The 27,547-nt window shown below is 40.9% G+C and overlaps 1 protein-coding gene across 2 annotated transcripts in view; it reads left to right on the top strand.

Moving 5' to 3' along the window:
- Positions 1-27,547, top strand: part of LOC129718720 (teneurin-a) — an 822,359-nt gene that overhangs the window by 229,730 nt on the left and 565,082 nt on the right. For both annotated transcript variants that reach the window (XM_055669766.1, XM_055669765.1), the window contains exons 4-5: positions 1,393-1,539; positions 9,647-9,854. In XM_055669766.1, coding sequence (XP_055525741.1) covers positions 1,393-1,539; positions 9,647-9,854 — 355 coding nt within the window. The remainder of the gene's footprint in view (positions 1-1,392; positions 1,540-9,646; positions 9,855-27,547) is intronic.

Raw genomic sequence — 27,547 nt, 5'->3', positions numbered from 1 at the left:
ACATCCGCACTTCGATTTCGAAAAATGACTGCTGGAAATACATTTATCCTACGGGAAGACCCTTTATATCCATTTCAACTGCTCTAAACTATAACCACTTTTCTCGCAACACCTGTTTCTTCGCAATGGAAACTGTTGCTTTTTCAGCACAATTAGCGAGACCGCCATAACAGTTGACTGTACAATCACACATTTTAGTAATCTTCTCATTTTTAGCAGGAAAATGACATAATTTCTAATCCATTGCTATTTAATTACACATTAGCACTGCAAGAATATGAAACCCAAACATTGGTATGACGTAGCACCCTTTCGTAGCAACGGTTGTGTAAATAACATCATAGTAGTTTTACACATGATATGAAGAAAAATGTAGATGTAGATGTAGAACTATGATACCATTGCCACACCCTATATAAACCATACTGCTCCTGTACTGCCCCTGTTTACATAGTTGACGTAGGAGCCAGAATGACCAAAATGTACTTTTTCGTTGATTCACCTTCCTTTCCCTAAGATACATACACTACTAACAAAAAAAAACTATTTTGTTCAAAAACTTTTGAGAAATATTGAAAAAACGTTTTGGCGTAACTGCCAATTGGTTGCAAAACTGGCGTCACTCCATACAAGGTGCAATTGTCTATGTTAAGTCGTTTTATTCAACTGTCTAACTACTGTCTGTTTGTCTAAGTTAAGTCATTTAATTCGACAAATATTCCATGGAAAGGGGAAAAGGGGAAAAGGGGAAAGGGGGATTGAATTCTTGTATTACATATTAATATTTTTACAAACACTCAGCCTCAGGAAGGTCTAAAGTCACCTATCCTTTCCTCCTACTAGTGGATATTTGCATCAGATGAAAAAATTACAACGTGTGTGTATATTACGGTGGGTAAACTTAATCGATTTGCCGGAACGTTTTTGTGCGTGTTTGTGCGTGTTTGTCTAATTGAACTTGCCGATGGACAATAACTGATGTTTGACCGAAACACGATTGATAAAACTGATTCAACTGCGAGGCAGAGTACGAAGTAGTCGAGTTTTCACGCCAAGCTGTGCAAACAATCTGCGAGAATAACCACGGGCAAACTCGTATAATCCTGGGGGCCTCTATGCAAACATCAATCTTTATAGAATTGACCGACTATTTTGTTGAAATTGTATCTTAATATAATGATTTGGGTTAAAATAACAAAAACGCGTTTTTTTCGCAATGATGGTGTTGGTTGTTACGTCAACTATGTAAACAGGGGCAGTAGTAGATGATGATGAATGGTCGAAACCGCTTTTCGTTAAACCTTAATATATGTTTTTTAAAAGCTGACTGAAACAATGATCAATGCTAATTTCGGATTGATTAACAATGCTGGTTTTCTGGTTAACTTACAGCTGGTTGTGAAAATGGATGTTCCCGTAATGGACAATGTACACTAGAAAGTGGTGAATATCTTTGCGTCTGTATTGAAGGATGGGCTGGAAACGATTGCTCCATTGCCTTGGAAATGAGCTGCAAAGATAATATGGATAATGACAACGGTAAGTTCTACCAATCACAACATGTACGAAAACACTTAAGGAGGAACTGTGTAGGAACTACAAATGGCCGGCTTCGGATTTTTAAGGCACAAGACTCGGAAATAGTTAATGTGTCACATGTGAAAACACTATCTTATGTTTGCATCACCACAGCAAGGATGAGGTGCTGATTTCATATGTGACTTTAGCCTTGTGTCTAAAAACTTGAAGTGAGCCATTTGTGGCTTCTACACAGTTCCAACTTAATAAGTTTGAAGTTTACCATTATTAGAATGTTTATTTCAGCAATATAAAAATAAAAATGGAGGTGTTTCCCAGATTAGTCTTCAAAAATAATGTTACAAAAAAAAAAATTACCATACGAGAAAAACAGTTTTAATTTGTTTTTTTTTTTGTTTTGACATTGTAATCCCAATGGTTTGCTATTTTAATCATTCGAAGAAAACGGGCCTCAACCTACCTAATTTTGATAAATATCAATAGTTTAAATGACGAGAACGAAAGTTCTGTCTTTCAAACATGTAATATATATCTTCGATAAAAAATTAAAGGTTAAGTGCCTAACTGCGCAAACGTAGGCCGTGGATGTCTATGGTGAAAAAATTAATTCTGCCATACCTAGGGATACCATCTGGTCAGAGGTACAAATCAGGACACCTATTTTTTCGGCACAAATTTGATCCAAATTATTTTTATTCTGGTTTAAACTGGTTGTATGTAATTTGCACTTCAAAATGCTATTCGGTTGTTAATTTATTAAACATGTATCTCGAACAATCCAATTTTATCAAGCAACTTTGAATTTTGCAGGAATTTGTATGTCCCCAAAGAATTAAGCACACGTAAACTGTTTAAAATTAAATATAAAAATTGTCGGATGTTTAACACTATTCACTTTACTCAGGCTTAACCAAAGAAATAATTTACGCAGTGAGCGTTGTATGGTCAGGTATCGAGATTTATCTGAATTATACACATTATTGAACATGTATCAAGATAGACAGGTTTAATGTCAAATCTCCCAGATATTCCAAAAATAATGCAGGTTTTTCCAGATTTTGGGACCGATTACAGGAAACGAGGCGAGCAATTCACCTCGCCTTGAGTCACTGACGAGCAAAATGTTGTATTAGGAATCGCGAGTGAAACTTGGCTGGTGACAGCTGAGTTGAGCAGTTTCACAGACGAGCTTCTCGTTCGAGATACAGCCGACTCAACATCTGTTATATCTAAATTGGTCAGACGAGTAAGGGGCCGTTCAATAATTACGTAAGCAGATTTTTCCCCTTTTTCAAAAATATTAAAGATAGAGGTATCGCACGCTATATTTGATGCAAAAATGTGAATGTCCCCATTCCGGGATCCTCCGCGGCATTTAGATTGTTCCGGTAGTGGCCAATGCGTACTGTATTCAGAAATATTTCTTTTGGATGATTTCTGATGAAAAATTCTGAAAATAGAAGTGTCGTATGCTAAATTTTGTTGCAGAAATGTAAATTCTCCCACTACGGGGTTCTTTCGGGGCATCCAGGTTGTTCCGGAAGTAGCCAATGAAGCCTATATTCAAAAATATGTCTTTTGAAAGATGCCCGATGAAAAATCCTGAAGATTGAGGTGTCACACGCTATATTTTGATGCAAAAATTTAAATGTCCCCTACTACAGGTTCCTCTGGGGACTTCCGAATGAAAAATAGCCATTCCTCGATGAGTACTGGACCGATTCCGGATCTTGATGAACCATTTGCTTCAAAGCTGGTTTTGTCATCTATGCCAAAGATGCAAATGAGTATTTATCAGGTTTATCAGGTAACCCATTACCAAATCCATCCAAAAATTAGCAGGATTGACATGCCTACCGGAATTCAGGAATATTTCTTTCATCTGGTGACCAAGGCCAAATTTGTGGTCAGAAAATGAAACTATAAAAGTTTTCCAGTTTAATGGTGTTCGAATTATTAAAAACCGAATAACATTTGGCATAGCTACAGCATTTCAAATTTCATCAAAATTTTGCCTATCCTACTTATTTTGACTATCCCCTGTACAAGAGCATAAAATTCATTAAAAGCAATTGGTCTTTCATAAAGTTCACCGTTTGTTGCGCCCACTTTAGCCAAAGAGTTCGCTTTCTCATTGCCCGGTATCGAGCAGTAAGAAGGCGCCCACACTTAGGTAATCTGAGAAGATTTTTTGGATAAAGCACGCAAATGTTCCCGTATTTTCCCCAGGAAATACGGAGAGCCTCAATGGAACTGAGAGTGTCCGTAAAGATGAAATAATGGTCCTTGGGCATTTTTTCGATAATCCCTAGGGTGTACTGAATTGCAGCTTACTCTGCGATATAAACAGAAGCAGGATTATCGAGCTTATGGGAGACGGTTAAATTGTTATTGAAGATACCGAAGCCAGTGGACCCATCGAAGCGATCCGTCATTGTAGAACATATTGTCGCAGTTGATGTCTCGATATTTATTGAAAAAAATTGAAGTTTCTAAAGCTAGTTTGGCAACTCCCACCATAACGCGGCAACCGCACCAGGCGTTGCTATGTTGGTTTGGGAAATAGCAACCCTCACCTCGAGTAGTGGCGAGTTATTAAATTTGGCAACGCGATAGCAATGTGCCGCATCGTTGCTATTTGATGAATAATGTCAAACTGTTGTTTGTTTTGTTGTGCTCGATAGTAAATGTTCGTAACAATATTAAGAAAATAATGAGTGTTTCGAACATAATTGGTCGGCCCTGGAAGACGAAGCGCTTTGCCTTGGTTAAAAACGTCGTAGGACGCAAGAAACGACGTGAACCAGTGAGCCACTTCATTTTAATTTTGATTGAGCTGAAATTTTGCACAGGGTGTTTTTTTCGGGCGGGGAAACATTTATAGTTTTTATTTTGAAATTAGATATGACCATTTTGGTTGGCACTCTAATCTACACGAAGCATAAAGCTCAAGTCCTCACAAGATTCAACCATGTCATTATTCCAATAAACCTTCATGCGTTACGTAATTTGTGTACGACGCCTTATTACTAGATGCGCAGAATTTCTGGGAAATACGACACACAAACATTTTGCTAACGCTAGCTTGTTACGGTCTTCAGGAATTGGCAACTGCCGGCGGTAAAAAGAAATAGATGAATTGGTAATCCCCAATAGCAACGACCGGTGCGAACATCGGTTGATATCCAAAATAGCGGCCAGCGTTGTGAAAATAGCAACTCAAATGGCAACTCACCGGTGCGCTTGCTCTAATGCGAAAAGTTGCCAAATCGCCATGCGTCAAATGCATGTGCCCTTCGGACAACAAATTGTGCAAAAAATTGTTTAAAATTGAAGAAAATCCTTGTCGGTGAAGTTTGCGCGAAATAATGTCAATAGAAACAGAATCAAAAGCCCCCTTAATGTCCAAGAACACAGACGCCATTTGTTCTTTGCGAGCATACGCCAGCTGAATATCCGTTGAAAGCAACGCAAGACAATTATTCGTCCCTTTAGTACGGTGGAAGTCAAACTGAGTATCTGATAGTAGACCATTTGATTCGACCCTATGGTCTAAACGACGGAGTATCATTTTTTCCATCAATTTCCGGATACAGAATAGCATTGGAATAGGTCTATAAGAGTTGTGATCAGAAGCAGTGCTGAGAATATTCACTGTCACGATATTCAAAAGCAGCGATTTTCAGCCGTCTTCATATTGATAATCATACTACCCATGCGACCGTTGATATTCATAATACCAAACAACCGATGAACACCGACAAGATAAACTTTTACACTCGTGTTGATATTTTGATCGTCAAAAATGAAAATCATATCAAAATAGTGAAAATCAAAATTAACCTTATTCGACTATTTATACCTCACTGGGCAGTGTACAGCGTCTGAACAGATTTGCACTACTTGGATTGATAATCACCGATGCTTCTTTGAATATCATTACGAGGCCTTTGATATTCATACCACTGTTCTGTCATTGAATATGAGAAACGATATTCATGCATCGTCGCAATGAACATAGGTTACTGAGTTGCATCAGAGAATAAATGTGCTGACACTGAGATTAATTCAATTCATCTACTCATGAATAAACATTGATATTCTAAGGCACTGATCAGAAGCTAGTGTTTCCGGTTTTTGGATGATGATCACCTTCATTTGCCTCCAATTTTGCGGTACAATGTTTTGCTCCAAAAACTTATTGAATAACCTCTTGGTAGATTCTTCAACAAGATGAATTTGATTCTATCTAACCCAGGCGCGTTATTGTTACAGGACAGGAAGGCAACTGAAAATTCTGCCATCGTAACAGGTGATTCAATCGCGTCGTTGCTCGGAGACGCATCGCGAACAATGTTTTGCTCAGGAACAGAGCTCGGACATACTTTTCTGTCAAAATCAAATTTCCACCTACTTGAAGACTCTTCGCTTTCGTTGACCGTTATGCGATTACGCATTCTTCTGGCTGTGTTTCAAAGAGTGCTCATCGATGTCTTGTTTATAAATCGACGCCAATATCCGCGTTTCTTTGCTTTAGCCAAACTTCTAAACTTTGTATCAAGCTCCGAATACCGCATATAGTCACTAGGTATACCTTTCTTCTGAAATCGACTCGACAGCTTCTGAAACCATTTCCTCGCATAACTTTCAATCGATACTCCGTGTGAGGTCATACGAAATATCAATTGGTCGCGTGCGAGATGACCGTTAGTAACTGAAATTAAAATAAGCAAAATTTCGCTACTGTGAGGATCATGGATTACCTTCCATGTGCAATCGCACCGTAACGATGTCGAACAGAGGGATAGATCCAAAGAACTTGGACGTGCTGGAGGTTTCAGAACACGTGTCAATTCACCATTGTTCAAAATTGACATGTTCAAGTCATCGCAAAGGTTATAGAGAAGTTTTATTAAATCAAAGAGCAGCCGTTGTCCAATCTGTGTTCTGGGGGGAATATATATTGAGGCAATAAAAGCTATTTATCTTGTATTGTCATTTGACATGCGACAACTTCGATGCCTGATATCGAGGGGAGGTTAATACGATAGAAAAAGTAGCACTTTCTTATCCCTAGAAGCACTCCATATGGGGTATCTCGATCAAGGCGGATAATAATAAAACCATGGAAGTAGAGATCAATATTTGATGTAAGCCAAATTTCACAAAGAGAGAATGCATCGAATTTGTTTTTATTTATTACAACTTTAAATGAATAAATTTTTGGTAAAATACTTCTACAATTCCACTGTGAGACAGAGATAGAATCCTTGAGATTAGCAGATGAATTAGCCATCGAAGAATACGATCACTGCAAGGAGGGGCCATTGGGCAGTCAACTGCTTTAAAAATGATCTAATTGTAGATCAGGTATATATGGGTCAGTAAATTCAGGAAAACGAACGAACCCATACAGAAATAACTTCCCCGAGCGGGGGCTGCCCCCCGCAGTAGCCGGCGCACATTCGCGGCATGCGGCCGTTTCGTCCTAAATCATCTTTCTACATTAACAAAAGTTGAAATCGCGTAAATTTTAATATTGCTCAAAAGACCATTTGTATTGAAAATCTCTATTTTGAAACATATATTACATCTGAAATACAAAATTTCAAAGAATAGACGTCACGTGGATACTCTGAAGTATTATTCTCAATTTTGGAAATACTTGAAAAGACATTTTCCATATCTACTTGAAAATATACAAAAATTGTAGCCTTCTGATCTTCTATTATACGTTAGGTTTTTGTGCATGTTTTCTAGATATATTGTTTCTTGCATCGAAATTTTAAGTCATAAAATGCTCGAAACTCTTTTTCAGGGAATTGTTTTTTTTTTGGGAAATGATTGTTTGGAAAGTGTTACATTCGAGCAAATGTTACATTCAGGAAAATTATTTTCGGGAAAATGTTTTATTCGGGGAAACGGTACAATCGGGGATATATATTTTGGGAAAATTGGGTTCAGGAAAATGTTACACAACCGACTTACAGCTTATTAAGTTATAAAGCGAATCTCCATTGAACTATAGGCGGGGGCCTAGCGTGGTTGGTAACGTCTCCGCCAACCACGCTCGATGCCTGGGTTCGAACCCCAACGCCGACATAGGTGTCGATGGTTGTGGGGTGGCGTGATCCACTCACAACCAACCCAACTGGTCTAGATTCAATCCTAGCCGACAAGGGAGATTTTCTGGGGCGAAAAATCTCTAGGATCACGCCTTCCATCGCATGAGGAAGTAAAGCCGTTGGCACCGGTCCGTTAATAAACGGGTCGTAAGTTAGGGCCCTGGGTGGAGTCGCCTCCCCGGGCGTCGGTGATTGGCACAACAACAGTGGCGGAACTAGACCGACGGAAAATAAGCGAGAATAAAAAAAAAAAGAATACAGGTTATTAAGGTTTTTCTCAATAATATTGTTTTGTAATAAATCAATTTCTTCCATGTTTTAGTATGTATCAGTATGTGCTACGAAAACTAGTTATTCTACACATTTGTGGCGAGTTTCCCTTACTCAATTCATCCTTTCCATTTCCATTAATGTATTATTTACCTCAAAAGTATGCCATTTAATATATTACTTTTCGGTTTATCGAGATGCAACCAAGAAATTCTATTTTGTCACCCTATGAAGATTTTAAATTGAACCGAGTCTTAAATTTTCAATTCTGATTCAAGTTACAAAACTTTCAGCCTTTTGTACATTATGACCAGAGACAGTGATACTTCGCGGCAAAAAAGTTGAAAATTCGAGGGTGACAAAATAAAAAAAATACAAAATTCGAGGTAACTGCGCGGCAACTTTTTCTTCAAAAAACGCCAAATAAAGTGCTTGATTTTTGGCAAAAACAAGATAAAACTTGTTTTATTTAATTTAATATTCGGTAATTCAACCGTACGATATATTTCTTTGCAGGACGGACTACTATGTCAAATTGTCTTCAATCATATTTGGTGTCGGCAGGCACGTATTATTCAATTTACTCTGACTCACGCTGCATTCCGCATCTACCAAGTTTTCGGGAACCGATAAATATTTATTTGCTAACCGAAAAAGTCAAGAAACCGTCTGCGTTTCGAATACTTACCAAAATTGTAATATCAATCTCACTGTCGCGTATTTTAAAAAATGCAAAAATGCTTGCTACTTGAACTAAGTATGTACATCTTGCAACTTCGATTTTGCACACTCTGGAATTCTATCATGCAGGTCCTCAATCGCCAAAATCTTCGTTCGAAGAGGATCCAGTAACCGAACCCGAAAACAATTCAACCCAGGCTGACAAAATCTCGTTTTAAGAGTGCAGTAGTACTATTCCATCATATTGGTTGCGTAAAAAAGGTCTCCCATTGCTATCGAGGTGCCCATTAATCTGTAGATTTGTCCGTGTCGCTGGTTTTTCATTTTTTCCCGGCATTTCGCGGATTTTTGTTAATTTCGCGGCCGATGCAGGAATTTGCGGAATTCGCGGCTTCTGCGAAATTGCGATTTACCACTGTCCCTAATTATGACTTAGACAATTCATGCAAATATATTCAGTAGGAGAGCAATCAAATTTCACTTTTTCGATTCATGAAGGAAAGCATAGGTTGTAGTTATAAGACATTTGGCATCAAAAATCGACCACTTCTCGAATTCTGATTGAGCTGAAAGTTTGTATAAGAACATTGTAAGAAAATACAAAACTTTTGAGCTGAATGAAATTCGCCCCAGCTCAAGGTTTTTTAAGTCCCAGAAATTCGATTTTATTCGAATTTTATTTTGTGGATAACCAGATCTCAACGTTTCATATATTTCTAAGACGCTGAAACTTTGCATGAGAACTTATTTCGAGAAGACCAAAGGTTTGAGCCCTACTTCTAAATAAAATGTGTCGGTCAAATTGTTCCCAGGCAAGTCATTACCACCCTAACACACATCTCTGCACACTTACAGAAAATGCTCAGTCCATCGCATTGAGTCGAATGGTATACGACATTCGGCCCTTTAGATCACTTTCAGATCTTTGGTTTTGCCAAGAATTGTTATACAGAAAGGCAAAACGTTAGCAACACTGAATAATAATTTTCTTTGTATATCAACTGCTTGGGTTTTTTCTTTTTTTTTTTCAGACGGCATGACCGACTGTTCCGATAGTGAATGCTGTACTCATCCAATATGTACTGAACACATTATGTGTCTCGCTTCGAACGACCCAGTAGAGGTGTTACTCCGTAAGCAGCCACCTTCTGTCACTGCATCGTTTTATCAGAGAGTAAAATTCCTAATTGAGGAAAACTCGGTTCAATCCTATGCTCATATGGATGAATACAGTGAAAGGTAAGTGAGCCGTTCATTTGTTCTTCGAATAAGATATTCATTGATGCGATAACTAATGTAAATAATACGGAAATTTTACCAATGTCTCACGAATATCTTCCAGGAGTGATAGCGCGAGTAACCAGTGATCAAAAAAGCTTAACCTCTATTTGATTTAGCATATAGTCAATGAGTTATTCACAACTAACCCATTCCTCGCGAAGAGAACTTATTACTCACCTTCCACAATACCTGCACATTTCTATTTAACCACAAACGCAATTGGTACACACTTTGTTTCAAATGTAGAATCGATTTTGTCCCAAAACGGTTCAATGCTACTTGTACATTTATTTGAATTAGATCGAAATTAAGTTGTACGTTGATGTCTTAATGGGTTATATACCTTTTTCCTTGAGCAAAAAGAGCAAAGTTTGGATTTTTTTAAGCATGTAGCACCGTTTTCATTGCATAGAATTAGTAACTTTTTGAAGTTCTATTAACCCATTCCCGGCGGAGAGAAATCGAATTCTCTCTCGAAAAATCACCTTCAAACTCGTATTGCTCACCAACTACATGCACAATTGCTACAAACTGTATTGTATGTTGTAGACCGATCTGTTCTTTAACCGTATTAAATAGTTTCGTTGTTCAAAACTGCAAGTATAATTGTTAAGCTATAATCAAAGTTTAGATGTCAGGTGATGCAATATGGTATCACCCACCGGGAATGGGTTTAAAAATAGGTTTTTTAAAAAAATATACAAATTATTTGTGGCGTAATGGCCGTTTCCCCGAAATGCTGGTTTTTTGCATGGCTCTGCTCTGTTTATGACAGAAACCCAGCGGGTATCTGAACGATCATTTTCATGAGTATTCTGATTTCAGTGCAAACGATAACGTTTTTCCCAAAAAAAAAAAAAAAATGTTGCGCTTGAATTGAAATTTTTTTTTTCGGCAAAATTAAACTTCGTGTACCAAAAAACGAACGTTTAACGACCGGGGAATTGAATAACGAACATTAAAAAAAAAAGATGAAGAAAATTGGTTCAGCAGTTTTACCGCAATCGTAAGCACGGCAATCCATCTCTTGAGAAACACCATTTCGAGATAAACGCGTATCAAATTTAGCACATGCGGCCGTGACGAGGCGCTGCAAATCGCTTTAACTTTCTCCCTATTGCTCAGATCTTCATGAAAATTTGTTCTCAAAAGCTGTACTTGAGGATAATGCAATAAAAAATCGATTTATCGAAAACTAAAAAGATATATAACTCCTTGAGGCATCTCCGCGGGGATTGGGTTAAATGTGTGTAGGTACTACGCGAAAAACAATTCAACATATAGTTTATTTATAGTAACCTCAAACTGCATTGAACAACAAACAAAAAATCTAATTGAACTCTCAATGAATGTGGTTATTTCTTATTTTGATGTTTTCGAACAAGGAATGGAGAGGTTCAATTACAATCTATAGTTTCATCCAATTTATTTTTGTATCTTAATTTGTGCTCTTGTTGTTATTAAAAATTCACCTGAAAATGTATAATATTTATTTAATTTAGTTACGTTTAAGCAATCCTGAATATAATAGTTTCTATTGCATTTTGATAATATCTAGAATAGGGAAAAGTGCACATATTACACAACGCAATCTAGTATGAAAGAGGGTCGAATATTTTGGCAACGTCTGTAGTTTACAAAAGTTTTTCTTCTTTTGAAAATTTTTTGAGTTGTTCCCCAACGCTCTAGTACTCTAATAAAATTGTACGCAGTGCTGCTTAAATATTCAAAAATCCATAAGCTGTTACAGTGAGCAAAAAGAAATTTAAAATGAGACATACCGTAAGCCAGCGTGATATTGTACCGAACAAACCAATTTTTTGTCAGCCATCCCATGCCGATCACAAGACCAATTTTTTTGAATAAGATTTCCCGAATACTTAACCAAGAAAAAGACATGACTGACAAGTCCCGGGTTAGATGGCTCAATCTCACCCCCACTGGCACAATTTTATCCCGGCTGACGGTAGTGAGAATATGCGTTATATTGAAATGGATGTGTAAAAATTGCCCGGTAAGGAGTCGCCCCTTAACCATGTGGTCATTCAGTTAGCGACGGGAGAGGGGGAGGGATTCGTCATAAGACCACATAGAGCCACGCAGCGGGGTCGGTGAAGCTCACAAAGCAAACCACGTGGTTTTATTTCTCCTTTATTATATATTTCATTATTCCCACCAAGTACAAAATTATTATTGTAATGGTTTATTCACAGACTAACAGACATAAAACTTTGAATAAATTATCAATCAATCAATCGTTTGGATGATAACAGTAGTTTACGTAAGTAACACTAGCGCAGCGTCCTGTATTCCGCTACAACAGCGCTAGCGTACGCGCATGTGTCAAATTGGGAATTATGAAAAATATATGAGATTGCATGACAGCGCCCCAGGCGGCGTTGTCGATGAAATGATCGTTTCTTTGTGGGGATGGAGCTTGGTTCCAGTTTTAAGTCTTTAGTCTGTAGTTTATTGATCGCTAGAAAAGTGGGTTAGAAAAACTGAGAAGGGCTTAAAGTTGTTGAGATTTGTTATCACTTAATTAATGTAATTAATTTTGAAGGGATACTAGGCACTGGCGTAGCGTGGGGAGGGGGGGGGGGTTGCGGTCCACCCCGGGTGTCACCCTCTAGGGGGTGACACCCGTGAGGAATCACCTTCAAAAGGGTGATACCCGTGAGATTGGAGGTCGCGGTGGAGGTCGCGGTAAAACCGTCAAAAATTATATAAATTTGCTCCTAAGAGTATAATCTCAACCATTTTTTAAAAAATGGGTGGATTAAGTGCAATTGAAAATGAACGTGCTAACTTTCACAATTTTTGATAACAAAATGATTTCACTGCAACCTGGGGGAGAGAGGTGAGACCTAAATTTTCCGCTCCGGGTGTCACCCGGTCACGCTACGCCACTGATACTAGGTATTTTGATTCATTCAAATTTATTAGGGCGAAGATATACATTTGAGAAAAAATGATGAATTTGCAGTACATCAAAATTCGTGACATTCATCCTGGTAGTAAACCTTTTTGCCTTTCTCCTAGAAAGGTGTAGCAATCACTTGCAAAACCTAAGAAATAAAAGTGATCCAAAGGGCCGAATGGCATATATCACTCGACTCAATTCGACGAGCTGAGATTTTCTGTATGTGTGTGTGTGTGTCTGTGTCTGTGTCTGTGTCTGTGTGTGTGTGTGAGAGAGAGAGAGAGTGTGTGTGTGTAAGTGTGTGTGTGAGTGTGTGTGTGTGTGAGTGTGTGTGTGTGTGTATGTGCAGATTTTTATTCTCACTCACTTTTCTCAGAGATGGCTGAACCGATTTTTATGAAATTAATTGCAAATGAAAGATCTAGTTGTCCCATAAGACCCAATCAAAAATTTTATTGCAATCGGATTTTTAGTTTAGAGGTTATGTATCGAAATGTCAAAATCACGAAGCATCATTATCTCAGAAACTACACAACCGATTTAAACAAAATTGGTTTTATATGAACGGGCTACCTTGAAAACCCTTAATTTTTAAGTTTTATAAATATTAAACCTGAGGTTCAAAAGTTATGGAAAGAAACGTGTTCTGGAGACTGTTGAATAGGGTGTCCCAAAAAAAAATCGATGTTGAAAAAGTCAAGGTGCTCAGCCCTAAATTGAAAGATACTGTTATTTATAGCATTTTTGTAGAACATTTCGACTTTCTAAAAGGTCGTTTTCAGGTTGCCCAAACGTGATTTATGAAAAAATGACTTTTTCAAGCTACACACCCACTTTTTTGCCCTTTTTTCAATTCTGTTCGATTCCTACATTTTTTCGTACATTTTTTAATTTTTGTGGGGTTGTTTTTGAATATTTTGCCTGGTTTGGTTTAGCATTGTATTCAGTTTTTTGGCTCCCGGAGCCCATTAACCATCACAAAAAAAATTAATTTTTGTAATAATTTTTAGATAAAACCTTTCAAAACACAAATTAAAAAAAGATTTGATAAAGAACTGAAACTTTCATTGCAAAGCGGGATTTGCCACGAAAATTTACATGTAAAAAGATACTTGATATCTTATCGAGGAGCTGAGATATTGGCATTTTTCTATGTGATGGAAAACTATGCATTTTAACAAACATGTTAAATAACTGGTTTATTTTGGGAGATAAAAAATAACAATGTTCAGGAAACAAATACAGTTTTGGATGGCTAATAACTTAGTAGAAGGTTTCAAAATTTGGAAAAATCTGCGAAAAAAGCTAGAACGAAAGTTATGATTTTTCGTGCCTTCTCTTTCTCTTTCGAAAACTCAATGTTGCTCGTAATATGTAAGAGATAGAAACATGATGTCTTCAGTAAAGTTTCTTGTTTTAAGGTAACCTAAAACTTTGTCGAAGACATCTTGCGTCTATCTCATTCTGATTAAAAAGTAAATTTTTTATCTCACTTATTGGTGGATTGATCACCCTTCTTTCTACATTAAAAGATGCATTTTTGAATATCCTGAAACTTCTTCGAACATACCTCATGGCTATAATCAACATTTGAATCACTATTTAGGAAATTATACGCACAAACGGCAAAATAAAACACTGTGCAATGGAGATATTGAGCTTTAGTGGCATTTTTGACAAAATGCATAGTTTTTCATCATATGTAAAAACGCCGATATATTAGCCCCTCCGATAAGATAGCAAGGATCTTTTTTCATGTAAATTTTCGTGTTGAATTCCGCTTTGCAGTAAAAATTTCAGTTGTTGATGAAAAATTTTTTTTATATGTGTTTTGAAGGGTTTCATCTGAAAATTATAAGGAAAATTCACTTTTTTGTGATGTTCAGTGGGCTCTGTAAGTCAAATAATTGAATGCGATGCTGAACCAAACCATGCAAAATATTCAAAAACAACCCCACAAAAATAAAAAAAATATATGGAAAAATGTAGGAATCAAACAGATTTGAAAAAAGTGCAAAAGAGTGGTTTGTAGCTTGAAAAAGTCATTTTTTCATAAATCACGTTTGGGCAAACGGAAAACGACCTTTTAGAAAGTCGGAATGTTCTACAAAAATGCTATAAATAACATTATCTTTCAATTTAGGGCTGAGCACCTTGACTTTTTCAACATCGATTTTTTTTGAGACAGCCTACTGTTGAATCTCACTCGTGTTTCTCAGAAATGGCTGGACCGATTTTCATGAAATCAGTGTCAAATGGAAGGTATAGTTGTCCCATAAGACCCTATTGATTTGTTTTGCAATCCGACTTTTACTTTCCCTGTTATGTTTAAAAATGTGAAATCCAGATATGAAGAGAAACATATTACGAAGAAACTCACTCACTTTTCTCAGAGATGGCTGAACCGATTTTCACAAAAGTAAAGTCAAATAAGAGGTCTCGCTGCCACATAACATCCTATATCCAATAATTCATTGCAATCGGACTGTAACTTCGTCTGTAATGTATCAAAATATGAAAATCACGAAACTCCATTATCTCACAAACCACACAACCGATTCAAACAATATCGATATCAAATTAACGGGCTAGTTTAGGAGTAACTAAAGAATTTTATAATGATTAGGCATGTGGTTCAAAAGTTGTGAACAGAAACATGTTCCGATGACTTCTCAAATTCATTCGTTTTCCCAAAGATGACTGAACTAATTTCAACAATCTCAGTGTCAAATGAAAGGTTTGGTTGCCATTTCATTTAATTATAATCGGACTTTCATTTCAACCGTTATGTATTACATTCTGAAAACAACGAAAGTCTATTAACTCAAAGATTACACGAGTTATTTGAACATAACTACGGACTGTTTCGTACAAATAACCAATAACAAATTTCATAACAATTCGATACGTAATTCAAAAGTTATGGAAAGGAAACGAAATTGATTGGTCAAAATATATTGTACTATTTGAACGTTCCCGGTATTGTTCGTGCTTACAAATCAAATTTCACATTTCATAGTTCAATTATTACTCCAGATACAACATCAATATACTTTTATTGGATTGAATTTGGCAATTTAAGGTTGTTTTCCAAAAATCATTAATCGCAAAATGGGATTTCTAAATGAAGTATGGAGTTGATTCCCGGCCTCTAAGCATTATCCCGGTTCCTGAGACACTCACATTGGGTAATGAAACTGGGAGCTACTATCCAAAAATTTAAAATAGCGTCTAAAGTTGATTTTTGGCCTCCGGGTATCATTCTATTCTATAAATTCTCATATTGAATAATTTTTTGTCTGGTTAAGCTCTTGTTTATCTGGGAAAATTTTCCCATTACAAAAAGTTGAATCTAAAATGATATATAATCCGATCTATATATGAGTACAGTGACGTTTCGATTATACCAGGAACAAAAAAAAATCGCATCATATATTTAAAACATATTTATTTCATGTTACTTCCAAAATGTTCGGTATAGTTATGCTTTTGGCAACCAGAAATTTGTTATTTAGGGTGAAAAATAATTCCTGCAGAAATTATCAAGGTGTATTTTTTTCCATTAATTGAAGTTTTCATGCAAATATATTCAAACAAATAATAAGTTCGAAAAAGAAAGTCTAGGTCTCACCGCTAGGTGGATTAATTTTGCGTTTTTTTTTCCTGTATGGACCTCCTCACTGCGACCAGAACCGTTGATCTATTGTGAGATATGCCTGGGTGTTTGCTGTATCCTGCACTTAGCAAAACCCGTATTGAGAAGTGGCGTGCTTATCATATATCCGTGCTTGTATGTAATATGACTTTACCCTTCCTTTTCACATGCTTGCTGCTCTATTATACCAGGTCTCGTTCCTCCTGCCAAATATCGCCAATTATAATTTCCTGGAGAAGTTGTGTCCTTCTGGCGAGTTATTGATAATAGAGACTTTTCTGTTAAGAGGATTTTACACAAAGGTATTCAAGAATTCAGCATAAAGGAAAAGTAAGTGGTGGGGAGTAAAGTTTGCAATCCCAGGAACGATTTCCCGGGAAATACCTTTTCCCGGAATTCCAGGATCATGGCAACAGATATATCGATTACCGGCATTTCCCAGTCACTTGGACAATTCCGTAAGATTCACTGTACCTTTCTATGCAAAAGTGCAATAAAACTAGATACCCTATCGAACCAAAAAAATTACGTGGTTAAACTGTGTAGTAATACTAAATTGGGCATCACACGAAACAAATATTTTCCTGAAATGACGATCAATTTTTGTTCGCCTTGTAATATCAAACTATTTGCTTCAATTACACAGTGCAACAATTTTTTGCCTTGGCTTTTATGTATGATTTTTTGATTAAGTTTGATCCAAAAATAAATTTCCCCGGGTTTTAACATATTTTAACTTAAGGGGCAACAATGGCACCATTTTGAATTTTCGAGAAATAGGAAATTTTTTATGTTTTTTTAAACCATTTTGTTTTAAGACCGAATATCAAAATTCTAAGAGTTTGTCCACATATTAGCATCTTCTTACCCATTTAAAAAAAAAACAGATCTTAAATCGGACAAAAACTTAGCTCAAAACGGTGATTCTACGAAACAGGTTTTGGCATGGTTTTAGTATATGTCACAGAGCAAAATAATATCGAGTATGTACGAGCATTAAAAGTAATGCGCTAATATCTAAAAGTGGTAGTCAAATTATATCTTATATTGAGTAAAAAATTCTCAGAAATCGATTGGTAGGTGTCTGATCTACGCAAAATGTCAGCAACATGTTGGTTTCGCCCCAAAAAGGGGAATTGGATAAATATCGACCCAAAAAAGAAAAATAACAAAAAAACACTCTTTTTACAGAACGCTCATTCCGATTTTGATGTTCGCATGCTCAAATGAAAGCTCCAGAGCTCTTTGAAAATCATACTGAGTGCGATCTTCTATTGGTTGCTTGAACTGTAGAGTTTTGACCAAAGTATATTTTAGACATGGGATATTTTACTTTTTGGATAATTTTTCTCTCTCACTGCTCTTTCTTCTTCTCTATCCTTCTTTTTTTCGTATCGCTATTTCTTTCTCAAAGGAAATCAACAATCATCGACAACTTGTCATAATCTTTACACTCCGCATAGACAAGAGTCTTCACGTAGCTCCACAAAAAATAATCTAGCAGTGTTAAATCGCATGATCTAGGCGGCCAATTCACCGGTCCATTTCGTGAGATGAATTGCTCACCGAACTCATTCCGCAATATGTCCATTGATTCGCGCGATGTGTGGCACGTTGCTCCGTCTTGCTGAAACCATACATCAACAAGACCAAGCTCTTCCATTTCCGGCAAAAAAAAAATCAGAAGTCATCGCGCGATAGCGAGCGTCATTGACCGTAACGTTGCGATTTTGATCATCTTTGAGGAAGTACGGACCAATGAGGCCTCCAGCATGTAAACGACGGCCCAGTGTCCGTGCACTTTTCTGGGTGTATTGGCGATTCTTGTATTGCCTCTGGTTGCTCTTCGATCCAAATGCGGCAATTTTGCGTATTAACATGCCCATTTAACCAGAAATGAAAATCACTAAACACAATTTTTCGGTAAAAAAGTGGATTTTCGGCAAGTTGTTCTAAGGCCCAAAAATTCGGTTATTTGTAAGCGTTATTCAGGCGTAAGTCTGTTCATGGTGAAATGGAAAACCAAAGTACATTAGACTTTGACAGCTGTCGGAATTCCCGCTTGAACTGTCAAATCTGAATACACGAAAAACCAAATAGCAAAAAATCCGGAAACCATACGTCGCAAAACCGGATTTCAAAATGAAGTATGAAGTTGATTCCCGGCCTCTGAGCATTCTCCCGGTTCCTAAAAAACTCACATTGGGTAGTGAAACTGGAAGCTCTATCCAGAAATTTAAAATGGCGTCTGAAGTTGGTTTTTGGCCTCTGGTTAGCATACTGTTCCACACATTCTCATTTTGACTACCAGAAATACGTTATTCAGAGTGAAAAATAAATTCAGCTGAAATTATCACGGTGTATTTTTTTTCAAATTCTTGAAGGTTTCATGTAAATCTATTCAAACAAATAAGTTAATAAGAGAAACAAGTTCGAAAGAGAAAGGCTGGGACTCACCGCTAGGTGGATTAGTTTTGGGTTTTTATAGTAGGAATTTTTCTCTGTTTCAAATATGCTTTTCTTTTCAGAACTTTCAAACCACGTGTTCAATCATTATAATTCATCAGTTAACCCTTCATTAGTCCGTTCATCTGATATCAATGTTGTTCAAATCGGTTGTGTAGTTTCTGAGATAATGAAGTTCCGTGATTTTCGCATTTTGATACATTACAGACGAAGCTACAGTCCGATTACAGTTATATTCAATGAGGTAGCTAGATCTTTCATTTGACTCTAATTTTCTGGGAATCGGTTCAGCCATTTCTAAGAAAAGTGAGCGAGTTTAAGTAGTCAATATGTTTCTTTTCATAGCTTGATACATAACAGACAAAGTCAAAGTCCGATTGCAAAAAAAAAAAAAAAATTGGATCTTATGCTGCCGTGAGATGACATTGTGACGTAGATCCAAGTGATCAGTTTTTCAGTACGGCCCAAAAACGAATGCATTTCTTTGCACTTTTGTATTGAAATGGAGCCTATGTCACTTTGTTTTTTTTGATTCTATGCAGCGTAGGAATAAGTGAAAACGAAAAGGAAGATACCAAAAGATAGGTCTTTGAATGATGAACAAATTGGCATGAAAATCCCATTTTCGAAAAAATGGCACTTACGTAACTTTGTCATATCACGGCAGTGTGGGCAATGAAACTTTCCTTCTGACACTGATTTCATGAAAATCGGTCCAGCCATTTCTGAGAAACATGAGTGAGATTAAACACTTTTTTTGATTTCTGAGATAATGAACTTTCGTGATTTTCAAATTTTGATACATTACGTACAAACTAAAAATCCGTTTACAATAATATTTAATAAGGTTTCATGGGGCAATAAGACCTTTCATTTGAGAAAATTTTTATTAAAACCGGTCCAGCCATCTCTGAGCAAATCGAGTGAGATTGAAAAGTTGCACATACACACACTAAGGTTGCCACCTGATAGGGACATCTAGCCCGGAGATTTTCAAAGTATCGGAGGGGAGGGGGGTGTATGGTGCATTGACATGCTTGTTGTGATTTTTTTCACCACATGATCTACACTATTTATTTACTTTATTTATTTTAGCGATTCTTAATAGCCGATCGAATTCGGTGATTTTGGTGACAATGTCAATAGAATATTTCAATGAAGTTGGGTTGTTTAGCTATTCACGGATTTCTAATTTTTATATAACAGCTAAAAGGGTGTAATTTTCTGAGCAAAACGTGTTTTTTTTTTAAGTTATATCATTGGCCTTCGTTTTTTAAATGAATGATTAATATCGTTTTAAATCGCTGCAATGAAAGTTGGTACATGGACGAACTGTCTTTGTAGCGATTTCGAGTAGATTTCGTGCAATTTTAATTCGTGATTTAAAAATTGAATTTCCAGAGCGAGTTGAAAATAATTTCGTAGGTTCAGAAAAAATTCGCTTTCACCCTGAGACCCGAAAATTACCTCCCAGACCCGGGGAAAATTCGCGTTCACCCGGAGACCCAGAGATCTTCTCCCAAACCCGAAGAGGTGGCAACCCTAACACACATACACAAACATACACACACAAACACACATACTCAAACACACACACACAAACACAGACACAAGCACACACACACGCACACACACGCACACACACACACACACATACACACACACGTGGAGCTGCATGCCACCACGGGTCGGCGCGTGGCGACCGCCGAGGTCACGTTATATGAGGGCGACCGCTGACAGTACCTAACAGCTCCGGACCAGCAGCGGGAGATTGCCTAGAGGTGGTGAGGGTCGGACACTGGGCCGTCGACTCCTCGTAAATGCCACAATTACCCGGAAGCATCTCTGACGGAGCGAGTAGTGCCGCTCCCATCAACCAAATGCACTCCCTCGACCATTAGGGCCGACACCAGTAAGGTCCCAATTATGGCAACTGGCAGCGAACGAAACGGATTCGAGTCGGATACGATAAGGAACCATGACCAAGGGCTGGCACCTGCATCGAGCTCCCTTAGTAAAGTCGCGTGACAGCGGCTTGAAACGGCGAGATGGTACCCGGTGCATGGGTCTCCGTCCCGTAAAACCTGGCAGGCCTTCAAGTACGTTCCGCGTCCGTTGCCTGGTGGGAATCAGGCAAAGAAGGATCAGATCAGATGGGAGGAACTAGTTCTAGGACAAGATGCCCCTTTCCTGACTTACGCGGGCGGGTGCGTCATAGTGCTCATAAGGTGCTATGGCGACCCCCCTTACCCAGGGCCTCACTGCTTCGGCATAGATTACATGGGACCATACAAGCGACTTCTCATCTATGAACAAGGATAGCGGCTGGAAGGGTGACCCAATTAACGAAAATGAGCTCGAAAAACCAAAAAGAGACGGGTGCGGAGGGGTTACCAAATCCCTTCGCACGAGGTGGCATCCAGCGGTCTCCACAGAAGAAGGCGGAGACGGATGCGGCGAAGTCTGGAGTTGGGAAACCGGCGAATCCGTCGGTGTCCACACCAGACATCTCGGTAGACGGTCCCTTGCTAGTCAAGGCCGTCGAAAGGTGCATGGACACTCGGCCAAGAGTGGCATCGTTGTCCGAACAACTCGACGCTATAATCGAGTTCTCGGCGAATAGGCGGAATATCGCTGGCGGCCAGAAGCAGAGTCTCCTCCTGCTTCGGGCCACTATTGATGAAGCCAGGAAGGAGCACGAAGAACTCCTAGCTCGGGCGAAGGCGGCCGAGAAATAGGTAAGGACCAGAAGGGCGACTGCATCTAAAGAGGTGCAGACAGACGCCCCCTCGTTCGCGGCGGTCTGCTCTACAGGGCAGGTCGCTAAGCGAACGAGGCAGTACCCCAAGAAACGGTTGGTTGCGCTACTCCCACGGGAGAACACATAAACCGGTTCAAGGTCCGCCGCGGAAACGGCACAAGTGGAGGCTACGGGCAACCCTTGGACTACTGTAGACGGTAGGAGGCGTCGGGAAGGTGCGACGCGCCAAGACGGCGGAGTGGCCAGAGGACCGAAAAAGGTAAAAAAGGCGCGGAGTAGGGGTGATGCCCTCATACTAAAGACGGACGGGTCGAAATACGCAGAAGTCTTGAAGAAGATAAGGGGTGAAACCCAGCTCAAGGATCTGGGGGCGGATGTGCGGAGTATCCGCAGATCTCGCACTGGCGAGATGATACTTGAGCTCCGGAAGGACGCCAAGAACAAGGGGGCTACCTGCAAAATGGTAGCTGAAAAGGTCCTAGGGAAGGAGGTGCAAGTGCGGGCACTCAGCTCAGAAGTGACTCTCCAGCTCAAACACCTGGACGAAATCACCGAGGGGTGCGACATTGCACAAGCCCTCAAAGCGAAGTGCGGGGTGGAGGTGGCTAAGGAGTCAATCCGCCTCCGCAAAGGTCCGGCGGGGACCCAGATAGCTACCTTCCGACTATCGTCGGCGGATGCTAACCTGGCCCTGGAAGAAGGCAAGTTGAAGGTCGGCTGGTCTGTATGTCCTCTGGGCATACTACAGCCACCAGACATTTGCTTCCGGTGCTTTGAGGGTGGACATAAGTCCTGGACCTGCAAGGGGCCCGATAGGAGCCAGATGTGCAGGCGATGTGGAGGTGGAGGCCATGAAGCGAAGGACTGTGGGGAGTCTCTCAAGTGTATGGTAGTTCCGGGAAACGGGACGCCAAACACTTTAGGGAGGCCCCAGGTGCCCAGCCGGTAAGCCGGCTGCGAAACCACGGGCGTAAGGGTGACGCAACTGAACCTGAACCATTGCTTCGCGGCTCAGCAAGTGCTACACCAAGCAGCCACTGAGTCGTTGTCGGACATCGCTATCATATCGGACCCCTACCGCATCCCTTCCGGAAACGGTAACTGGGTTGCGGATAAGTCCAGTATGGCGGCCATATGTACGACGGGCAAGTTCCCGGTTCAGGAGGTTGTCTCAACCTCAGAAGAAGGGTACGTAGTTGCTAAGGTGCACGGAGTGTTCTACTGCAGTTGCTATGCTCCGCCACGTTGGTCTACCGAAAGGTTCATTCTGATGGTCGATCTCCTATCCATGGAGCTAACGGGCCTAACGCCGTTGGTGGTGGCGGGCGACTTCAACGCTTGGGCTGTTGAGTGGGGAAGTCGCTTCACGAACCAGAGGGGCCAGATCTTGTTGGAGGCTTTAGCAAAGCTCAACCTAGATCTGGCCAACGTTGGGAACAAAAGTACATTTGGCAGAACTGGCGCGGAGTCGATCATCGACGTGACGTTCTCCAGCCCAGGACTGATCAAGAACTGGAGGGTAGACGATGGCTACACTAATAGCGACCACCAGGTGGTCTGTTATAGTGTAGACAACAACGAGAGGCGGCAAGCGACGAGTAGGGCCACCATTCCGTTCGCCCGCGGGTGGAAGACATCGCATTTTGATGCCGAGGTATTTGAAGAGGCAATTAGACGAGAGCGCGAGGGGGGCAGTCGGCTTCGCCCGACGCCTGACCAACTAGTTGCCATGCTATCTCGGGCGTGCGACGCCACCATGCCTAGGACTCGCCAACCTAGGAATGGAAAGCCACCGGTCTACTGGTGGACTGACGAGATAGCGGACCTTCGCAGTGCGTGCCTCCGTGCGAGACGGAGGATGCAGCGTGCGCGAACAGACGAACAGAGGACAGAGCGCCACGCAGCATTCAGTTCTGCCAGATCGACGCTGAAGAGTGCGATTAAGGCCAGCAAGAGGGCCTGTTTCGATAGGCTATGCGCGAGTGCCAATACGAACCCGTGGGGTGACGCTTACAGGATCGTAATGGCCAAAACCAAAGGCGCGCTGGCGCCTGCAGAGCGATCACCAGCGATGCTGGAGCGAATCATCGAGGGACTCTTTCCGCTTCACGAGCCAAGCCCTTGGCCTCCGGCGGTCGAGTCCCACGTCCGACGTTCCAGTATCTCAGACACAGACCAGGGCGACGACAGCCGTGTCGAGGTTCAGGAGGAGGCAAGGGTTACGAATGAGGAACTCATCGTGATCGCCAACTCTCTAAAGGTGAGCAAGGCACCGGGACCGGATGGCATCCCTAATCTGGCAATCAAGCTGGCGATAAAAACGGCCCCGGGCTGTTTCGAGTAGTCATGCAGAGGTGCCTGGATTACTGCCTCTTCCCGGATAGGTGGAAGCGGCAGAAATTGGTCCTACTGCCGAAGGCTGGGAAACCACCAGGTGACCCATCGGCATATAGGCCTATCTGCCTGCTAGACACGACGGGCAAGGTACTTGCGAGGATTATCCTCAACAGACTGGTGAGGTACACAGAGGGTGTAAACGGTCTGGCAAGCAACCAGTTCGGCTTCCGGAAGGGCAGGTCCACGCCGGATGCCATCGCCTCCGTCACCAAGACGGCGGAGATAGCACTCCAGCGCAAGAGAAGGGGAATACGCTATTGCGCAATCGTCACGCTTGACGTGAAGAATGCGTTCAATAGCGCCAGTTGGGACTTCATAGCGCTCGCGCTCAGGAACATCCACGTACCGGTGTCGCTGTACAAGATTCTGGAAAACTACTTCCAAAATCGAGTACTGGTTTACAACACAGAGGAGGGTCAGAAGTGCGTCCCAATCACCGCCGGGGTTCCGCAAGGTTTCATCCTGGGTCCTGTGTCGTGGAACGTCATGTATGACGGGGTGTTGAAACTAAAGTTTCCTGTAGGGGTTGTGATCGTCGGCTTTGCAGGCGACATAACGCTAGAGGTTTACGGCGAGTCGATCGAAGAGGTCGAGTTGACGGCTGCGCATTGCATAAGTAAGGTCGAGGACTGGATGCGCTCCAGGAAACTGGAGCTCGCGCACCATAAGACGGAGGTCACGGTTGTGAACAACCGTAAATCAGAGCAACAGGCGGTGGTCAGAGTCGGAGAGTACACCATCACCTCAAAGCGATCGTTGAAGCTCTTGGGGGTTATGGTCGACGACAAGCTCACGTTCGGGAGCCACGTCGACTATGCCTGTAAGAGGGCCTCATCGGCTATTGCAGCGCTATCTCGTATGATGTCCAATAGCTCAGCGGTCTATGGCAGCAAGCGAAGACTTCTTGCCAGCGTGGTTTCGTCCATACTTAGGTATGGTGGGCCAGTATGGTCCAAAGCGCTAGGTACTAACAGTTACCGCGGTAAACTGGAAAGTACCTACAGGCTCATGTGCCTGAGAGTTGTGGGTGCGTATCGTACGGTGTCATACGATGCAATCTGTGTCTTGTTCGGCATGATGCCTATCAGCATCGCCATCAAGGAGGACAGAGAGTGTTTCGACCACCGTGACACAAGTGGCATACGAGGCACCAGAAGGTCATTCTCGATGCTCCATTGGCAGAGGGAATGGTCTAATTCCACAAAGGGCAGATGGACGCACCGACTTATACCGGAGATATCCGGCTGGGTCGGGAGGCGACATGGCGAGGTGAACTTCCACCTGACACAGATCCTGTCAGGCCATGGTTGCTTCAGGCAATATCTGCACCGGTTCGGGCACGCGGGGTCCCCCATGTGTCCCGAGTGCGTGGAAGAGGAGGAGACTGCAGAGCATGTCTTCTTCGTATGCCCCCGTTTCGTAAGAGCGAGGAGCAACATGATGGCTGTGAGCGGGCTTGGCACTACTCCGGACAATCTTGTCCGGAGAATGTGCGACGACCCGGACATCTGGAACGCGGCCTGTGCGGCCGCCTCCCAGATTATCCTTGAGCTACAACGTGTGTGGCGGGTCAATCACCAACACGCCAGTGGTAGCTAACTACCAGTCTCCAGGTAGTTAGCATGGAGGTTATAAGAGTAAAGAGGGTGCATCACGCACAAAAGCCACTTCTCGACGTAATACTTAACCGTCGTTCCGGGAAGACCAGGGCTGGAGACTGGAGGGGTTTTAGTGGGTCGGGACAGGGATCAGTAGGTGTCTGGGGGAGTGTAACTACCCCAGCATCTCTCCCCTAGTCTCATCCCTACACCCTGAGTTCTTTTCTCAGGTGTCTGTTTGCAGATTTCCCCGCAACCTTTGAAAAAAAAAACACGCACACACAAGTACACACACGCTTGCATACATTCACACACATATTGTATATATATTTTAATAGTGTATTTATTTTTTTCGCCAATCTAAAAACACTCACGCAGAAAAAATTTGTGGGATCACCGACAAAGAAATATCTCCAGTCATTTCTCTGTTCTTCTTTTAAAAAGAGTGTCTGCAGATAATAATGACGTAACATAACATCATACAACAATTAAAATCACTGCGCAAATATGAAAAATTATCCAACACTGCAAGTGTATAGGGAGCTGCGTAGCCGCAAGGTTACAGAGTCCGCTTTGTCAAGCGGATGGTCGTGGGTTCGAATCTTAGTAGAACCAGGCCGTCCGATGTCAAAAAAAACTTAAGCATGGGTTTATTCTCAGGCTCCCCACCAGTTACTCTTCCTTTACGCTGAAATCTACAATACCTTTGCGTAACGTCCTCTTAACAAAAAATAAGTCCACTTATCAATAAAACTGGCCAGAAGGACGCACGACGAAACTTCTCCAGGGAATTATATTTGGTGATATTTGGCAAGAGGAACGAGTATCAGTATATTTTTTTTGTTCACACAACATTTATTCGACACGGCACAATACAAATTAATGTTTTACGGAGCCAATTAAATCTAATGCCTTATGGTCTAGAATATCTTATAATCTAAAGGTAAATTCTTTACCCTCGCTGCCGACTACGAGCTGAAACTAAATCTAATACTAAAACTAACATGTTTTTTTTTTGTAGAGATCTGGCGCCGCACACACCCAAACCACGTGTTCAATATCTTGATACCCCGATCCACAAACGCAATGATTACTGCTCGCCAGTCCAATACGCAAGAGATGTGCATCTAGCCCGTAGTGGTTGGACATAATCCGAGACATCATGCGAATGAAATCTCGTCTACATCCAACCCCCGAAACCAAGGTTTGATGGAAACCTTGGGGATGATGCTGTGTAGCCACCTCCCCAGTTCTCCCTTATCCCACGAGGCCTGCCAGTTGACAAGTGTACTCTGACGTGAAAATTTTAAAAATTCATTGTAGGCAATTAGCCTGTTATAAATATCACCGTTTGTTGCGCCCACCTTAGCCAAAGTGTCCGCTTTCTCATTGCCCGGAATGGAACAATGAGAAGGGACCCACACTAAGGTAATCTGAGAAGATTTTTCGGATAAAGCACTCAGATGTTCCCGTATTTTCCCCAGGAGATATGGAGAGTGCCTTACATCCTTCATCGATCGGAGAGCCTCAATAGAACTGAGACTGTCCGTAAAGATGAAGTAATGTTCCGTGGGCATTGTTTCAATAATCCCTAAGGTATACTGAATTGCAGCCAATTCTGCGACGTAAACAGAAGCAGGATTATCGAGCTTGTAGGAGGCGGTAAAATTATTACTGAAGATACCGAAGCCAGTGGACCCGTTGAGAAGTGATCCATCAGTATAAAACGCATTGTCGCAGTTGATGTTTTTATATTTGTTATAAAATATTTTAGGGATCTGCTGCACGCGTAAATGATCCGGGATTTCACAAGTTTCTTCCATCATGGATGTATCGAAAAACACAGTAGAA

The sequence above is a fragment of the Wyeomyia smithii genome, chromosome 1, assembly GCF_029784165.1.
Source record: "Wyeomyia smithii strain HCP4-BCI-WySm-NY-G18 chromosome 1, ASM2978416v1, whole genome shotgun sequence".
NCBI classification, from domain to species: domain Eukaryota; kingdom Metazoa; phylum Arthropoda; class Insecta; order Diptera; family Culicidae; genus Wyeomyia; species Wyeomyia smithii.
Note: the sequence above shows the minus strand (reverse complement) of the source record. Positions and strands in the feature narration are given on the sequence as shown.